Source organism: Nomascus leucogenys, chromosome 18 (assembly GCF_006542625.1).
Source record: "Nomascus leucogenys isolate Asia chromosome 18, Asia_NLE_v1, whole genome shotgun sequence".
Classification (NCBI taxonomy): Eukaryota; Metazoa; Chordata; class Mammalia; order Primates; family Hylobatidae; genus Nomascus; species Nomascus leucogenys.
In genome coordinates, this window is record NC_044398.1 from 101,011,558 (window position 1) to 101,018,297 (window position 6,740).

At 65.5% G+C, this 6,740-nt stretch overlaps 1 protein-coding gene across 1 annotated transcript; it reads right to left on the bottom strand.

The window, feature by feature from the left end:
* Nucleotides 1-674: 674 nt before the first annotated feature.
* On the bottom strand, nt 675-5,423 carry LOC100589631 (Na(+)/H(+) exchange regulatory cofactor NHE-RF2). The gene is given in 7 exon segments (XM_012497301.2): nt 675-1,084; nt 1,327-1,389; nt 1,927-1,970; nt 2,044-2,197; nt 2,422-2,520; nt 2,522-2,602; nt 5,354-5,423. Coding segments are annotated over 7 exon segments (660 nt in total). The 5' UTR covers nt 5,414-5,423; the 3' UTR covers nt 675-925.
* Between the last annotated feature and the right edge of the window lie 1,317 nt (nt 5,424-6,740).

Consider the following 6,740-nt stretch of genomic DNA (forward strand, 5'->3'; position numbering starts at 1 on the left):
AGCAGCGGTGCCGGTCGATCCGTGGTCGGTTCAGGGATGCGGGGCCCGGGAGGGAAGTGCAAAGTCAACAGGTGTCCATGGGGGAGCCCGCCAGGGAGGGCTGAGCCAGAGGCCAGGAGTCCTTCCCGGGTGCCGCTCTCACACACGTACGTTCCCCAGGCCTGGGAGCTGCCGTGCGGAATGAGGGGCCTGTCCAGAGGCCGCCCTCCTTGGGGACGGGGGGGCCTCCATCCTCACGCCCCTCGGAGAGCCCAGGCCCTGCGCTTCAGACTCCCAGCAGGGCACAGGCACACAGGGTAGCTGGGTGGGGAGGGGCAGCTCTTATGGCCACATCAGGCCTCCCTGGCCTTACCCGAGGTCCCCACGAACAGGCTGGGGGCCCCAGCTTGGCCATTGGGAAGTCCCAGGGACTCCCACTCAGGACAGCCGCTGCTGAGGGGAGGGGGCGGGGAGGAAATGGTTTGCAGAGAAAGGTTTGTTTTATTGCAATTATTTTAGAGCGCGTCCCAAGGGGGAGGGGAAGTGGGGGGGGGGTGGGGGGGGCTCTGGTATTAAGTGGAAACATGTGTGGAGCTGGAGATCTTTTTGGAAAAAAAAGCAAAAAACACAAATTCCTTTCAGTCAGCAGGCCCCAGCAGAGCAGCAAAGGCCCTCACCCCGCAGCCGTCGCTCCATCTCTCTCTCTCTCTCTCTGTGTCTGCCTCTCTCTCTCACATCTCTGGGTCTCTCTCCCCCCATCTTGCTGCCACAGGCCCCCAGTACCTGGCGGGCAGGGGCAGGATGGGGGCTCACGGGGGCTGGGGCTGATTTCTGGGCAATGGCAGGACCACCCTCCAGTCCACTGAGGCTGGGGGAGCTCGAGGCAGGCTGAGGCCCAAGATCCGTGCGGGAGGGGTCCCAGGGCCCCAAGACAGGCAGGAGGGGCTCAGAAGTTGCTGAAGATCTCGCGCTTCCTGTTCCAGTCCATCTGCGGTGCGCGCTTGTTGACTCGTGTGGCCCGAGCCTTCTCCTTGGCCTCGGCCGCCGTGGGGCTCAGGTGGAGGCCGCTCTCCTGGAAGGGATCTCGCTTCCAGGCACTGCCATCCTGGGGTGAGCACGGTGGGTGAGGTGTCTGGAGTGAGCCCTAGTCCCACACTCCAGACGGGTGGCCCCTCCCAGGGAGCAACCAACAGAGGCTGCCTGCTGGGGCTGGGGCTGGGGCAGTGGGCTCACGAGGGCTTCCTGAGCAGAGACCCCACTGCCCGGGCTGACATCTCCACAGATGCCCACCCCAAGGCCTCTGGCAGCCCCACGTGTGAGCTCAGGAGTGGAGGAGGACAACCATACCTCAGTGTCCTTGTCGGAACCAGGCAGGTCACTTCGGGACGAGCACGCAGAGCCACCATTGAGCTGGGAAACCAAGGGCAGGTTGTAGCTTCACAGATACAACACCTGCACACGCACACATGTGCACAGATGCACACGCCCCCACCAGTGTGTGCTCCTCCACTTGGCAGGGGGCCTCGGGCCTTTGGTGGACTCCAGATGCGGCGGGGCAGGCACCGGGCACCTGGCAGTGACAGGCAGGTGGCCTGGCCAGCTCATGGTGCAGAGGGGGTTCGGGTGCAGGAATGGCCGGCCTGAGCAACACCTGGGGTGAGGCCACCGCCAGCTCCCTGAGGGGGCAGAGACTAGACGGCAGCTCCTTACCAGGTGGTGCCCAGGAGAGGATGGAAGGCAGTGGCCCCGACCCCAGGCGCCCCATGTGGCTTGTGGGGGGCCCAGACCCAGAACGAGACCCACAGGGGCATTAAAGGGAGGTGACAGGGCCAGAATCAGGAGTCACTAGCACACCTCGAGGACGGATCTCCAGGGAGAAGGGGGCCTCTGTCGGGCCTGGGTACCCCCAGAGGCACCCTGTGTCTCATGGGCACCCCACCCTCTCACCTGGGCAGGGCTGGTTCCATTGGTGACGGGTGACGGCAGAGGACCTGTGGGGACAGCATGTCAGTGGCTGCTCAGCCACCACACCGCACCCACCCTGTGCCCTGGGCCGTGGCCCACCTTCCACGTGCTCCTCGGTGGGTGTGACCCGAAGCCGCTTGAAGTGCTCATCTGTCTCAGGGTCCACCACCAGCAGCCGGGCCTCGTCCTCCCGTGCCTTGATGCTGGCCACCACCTCAGCGTGGCGCAGTCCCTCCACATTCTGCCCGTTCACCTGCCGCCACCAGCACGCATCAGCCCCGCTGTGGGCCCAGACAGCCCCCAACAGCGCGTGGCCAGGTGTGGCATCAAATATTCATCACAGCCACTGCCCACCGAGGCAGCAGGAGGCGCACCAGCTCAGGTTCCCAGTGTCTCCCTCCTCCCTGCAAGGACCCAGGGCCCCAGTGTGGACAGACGCGGGGCACCCAGCACCCTGCAGCCCTGGTGGGCTGGTACCTCAATGAGCCGGTCCTGGGCGCGGAGGCCAGAGCGGGCGGCAGGTGAGCCCGGGTCCACGGAGCGGATGTACTGGCCGGGCCGGGACTTGTCGCTATGGCAGGTTGAACCCATAGCCCTGAGGTCCCTTTCGCAGGTGGCAGAGCCGAGGGCGCAGCTCCCTCAGGGGCCCCCTGACATCCTGCAGGCCCGATGGACAGGGTCAGTCTGGCTCCAGCCTCCCGCCTCCAGAGGCCACACCCCGGTGGTGCCACCGCTGCCCAAACTCGGTACCATGCCCCCCACGGGCAGGCCCAGGTCTCAGTGGCAAACAGTCCGGGCACCCAGGCTGCCTGTGACAGAGCTTTAGCTGTGGGAACTTGGGCAAAGCCTGTTTTCAAACCCAGAAGCCTCCCCGATGGGTCCAGCCGCCTTCCCGGGTTGCTGGGAGAATTCCTTTGGCTCGAGGCCAGCGTGGCGCACAGGCAGGGTGGGAGAAAGCACCAGGTGGGATGAACTGTCGCTGTCGGCCTCCTGGGGTGGTTGTCCCTGAGGGCTCTGCCTGTGCGTGCCCCTGCCCGGGCTCTCCTCCAGAGCGTGGGGCAGGCGCTCCTAGGCCAGCAGTTCTGTTTTCTCTCCAGAGGCCTCTGTGAGGCTGGCTGCGGTGGCGGCTCTGTTTGCTTTCACATTCCGGGAAAATGAGCTGCCCCACCCCCGTGGGCCCAGCAAGCAGGGGCTGGGGCAGGATCTTAGAGTGGACAGGGCACAGAGGGCCTCCTGGTGCCCGGAAGGACCCCCCACTACCATCCCAGGCCCTGCCCCATGTTACCTCTGGCATCCTGCAGTAGGGCTCTGGGCCAGGGGACCATGCAGGCAGGGCCAGGCCCAATGACCACCTCCCAGCCAGGGGATGGGCCAGGGTGCGGCGGCGGTGGCCAGCGGCTGCCCGTGCTCAGTTAAACATGGCGGTGGCCAGAGCAGGCGGGAGGCAGCTCAGGTTTCCAGGGAGCGCCAGGCTTGAGGGCGTGTGCAGGGGAGAGTATGCAGGCGGGGTGGGGGGCTGCCAGGGCCCTCCCTCACCTCCTACCTCCCTGTGTGTCCCTGAGGGACCACAGGCCAGGCCAGGGCCGGGGCGGCATGGCAAGAGGGGCGCTCAGCCCTCAGGAGGGCAGGTCTCCAGGCCTCAGAAACCCCCAACCCCTCCAGCCACCCACTTTCAGGCTCACTCCAAACCCCAATGGACCGGAAACGGCCATGTCAGTGGCGGGGGGGGGGGCTGCCCCGCCAAGGGAGCAAGGGGGTCCTTCTCCACACGGCTAGTGCCCTGTCCCTGGGCTCAGGACCTGCCCTGGGTCTGGAACACCCTTCTCCTGTCCAGCCTGCCAGATGCCTCATCTGGAGCCTCGTGCCCACCCTCTGAACCCTCTCTGCATGGCCACCACCCAGCCCATCACACCAGAAACTCCAGGGACAAGGCTGTAGCTCCTTGGCCCTGCAGGGGCTTAGCTGGGCCACATGTGCTGAATTGGAAGGTGCAAGACCCCCAAAATCTCCAGGGCCCCACCACATAGAGCCACTCCTCCCCCAGACACACCTGGTGGCACAGGCGTGGGGCTTCGAGGCTGACCCTGACACCTGCCCACCGAAGTGCCCCTCAGGGATGCAGTCAGAACATAGCCCCAGGCTGGCCTGGGACGCAGGGAAGGCGTGGGGACAGGAGTTCAGTTCGGGAGGGGAGGTGGAGCACAGCCCCCAGGGTGGCCTGGGACGGAGGGAAGGCGTGCGGACAGGAGTTCAGTTCGGGAGGGGAGGTGGAGCACATCCCCCAGGCTGGCCTGGGACGGAGGGAAGGCGTGGGGACAGGAGTCCAGTTCGGGAGGGGAGGTGGAGCACATCCCCCAGGCTGGCCTGGGACGGAGGGAAGGCGTGGGGACAGGAGTCCAGTTCGGGAGGGGAGGTGGAGCACAGTGCTGAGGCTAGCCTGGGACGGAGGGAATGCGTGGAGACAGGAGCCCAGTTCCCCAGTTCGGGAGGGGAGGTGGAGCACAGCCCCCAGGCTGGCCTGGGACAGAGGGAAGGTGTGGGGACAGGAGCCCAATTCAGTGGGGGACGTGGGAGCGTGACATGGGCCCAGGCCGCAAAGACACATCACACAGTCACAGACACAAGATGTCCAAACACACCTGCAAACACGCACAGCCGCCCACACATGCGGCCAGCCCCACAGTGCTGGCCCGGCAGCCCTTCCCACGCCTGCAAGGCGGCCTGCAGGGCAGGGTTTCTCAGGGCACCAGACAGGAAGCAGGATCTGGTGGGGGTCTGGGGCCCTGAGGCCAGGCCAAGGACCCCCCAGTGTTCTCAGGGTCATTCTGGCCACCCCTCTGCCTCTGTCCAGAAGCAGCCATCTTTCACTCTGCAAGGCAAGAAGTTTTGCCTATCATCAAGCCTAAAGCCCTTCATTGTCAGCAGGGTCCGGTGGCGCCAGGCACGGCACTAAGCCCTCAGGTGGAGGGGCCGCAATGGAGGGGCCGGGGTGGGCTGCTGGCAGCACATGGGCTCATGGGAAAGGGGGGCCCAGAGAGCTGAGGAGCTCGGGCGGGGTTCATAGCTCACATTCCTCCTCCCTGCCCTGGCTCAGCACACACTTCCTGCCGCCTCCCGCCAGGCCTCTGGCTCCCACAGGCTCCAGGCTCCCTCCCCACCGGCGGCCAGCACAGAGCTGGACCATCCCTAGTCCCGCAGCCATGCCTGTGTCCGGACAAAGAGGCTGGCATGGGGGTACCCTGGGCACCCCCCCAGATGGTGACGCACCAGCCCTGGCAGAGAAAGGCCTTCATTGTTGCTCAGGGACCAGCCTGCTTACATCAGGGTCCCGGAGTCCCCCCCTTCCATCCGGGGAGGCTGAGCGGCTGCTGATTCCTCCTAGCCCTCCCTTCCTCCCACCCCACCTGACCTGTATCAGCCTCTGGGGTGGGCTCCGTGGAGGGGCTCCCGGAGCCCTGGCAGGTGGCATGGCACTCCCGGAGCGCTGCCATGACAGCGGCACAGCGGCAGTGAGTGGCAGGCGTCCGGCTGGGGTGGCCTGAACTCTCTGGCCAACCCAGGCTGCCACCCCACTTATCTACCTCCTCTGCGGCCCTGGCTCCCCGGGGATGGGTGGGGACGTGGGGCCTGAGTCACTCTGGGGAGCAGGGTGATGACTGAGCCCATTCCCTGCGAAGGCTCCAGCCCGGCGCCCCCCACCCAGCTAGGTTTCCGTCCAAGAAAGGAAGGAAGGAAGCTGCTGGAAGGCCCTGCCCTGCCCCAGGACCCAGGGCTGAGGGGACAGGGAGGAGTCCCGGCCCCAGAACACAGGACAGTCCTGCTGAGGCTCCAGAGGAGCAAGAGCCAGGGGAGCCCGGAAGCCCCCGCAGGCACCGCGCCCCAACCACACAGCCGCCTCCCGCAGAACTGTCACCCCTCACCTGCTCTTAGCCCCCAAGGCCCTCCAGACCTTGGGGGTGGAGACATGGGCTAGGGCAGGGGGCAGAGGGCTCAGGGTCTGCCACCACCTCCAGGGCCTGGCACCGCTGACCACCCCGTCTCTGTTTGGGGGCTATCCCCTGTCGTCACTACTAGGATCAGCTGTGCTGCAGCTGCGGCCACCCCCAGCCTGGTGTGGCCCAGGGGTGAGTCATCACTAACTGGGCCTTCACAGCCCCCAAAAGGAGGGGCCAACCACATCAGTGTCCTCCCCTGCCCACCTCCCCCATCCCCAGCCAGGACAGAGGACACCGAGAACCACCCTTAGCTCCCAGGGGGCACCCAAAGTTGGGCCCTCTCCATCCTTCACCAAAGACAAACTACACACATCCCTCCAAGGGCTCTGCCTCTCTGCCACCAGCACCCCCACTGCAGCCATCCCTGCAAGGTAAGCTTTGCCCTCCTGGGCTCCCTGACCATCTGAGGCATGCCCTGAACCCAGGCTGAGAAGGGCAGGATCTGAGCCTGCTCTGTGGAGGTCAGGTGAGGCCCAACTCTTCCTGCCCATGCTGGGAGCTCAGGTGAAGAAACCTCAGGTCTCGAGCCAGGCGCAGGGGCTCACGCCTGTAATCCCAGCACTTTGGGAGGCTGAGGCAGGCAGATCACTTGAGCCCAAGAGTTCGAGGCCAGCCTGGCCAACATGGCGAAACCCTGTCTCTACTAAAAACACAAAAATTAGCCAGGCGTGGTGGCGCACCCCTGTAATCCCAGCTACTCGGGAGGCTGAGGCATAAGAATTGCTTGAACCCAGGAGGAGATTTCAGTGAGCCGAGATCGCACCACAGCACTCCAGCCTGGGCGACAGAGTGAAACTCCAT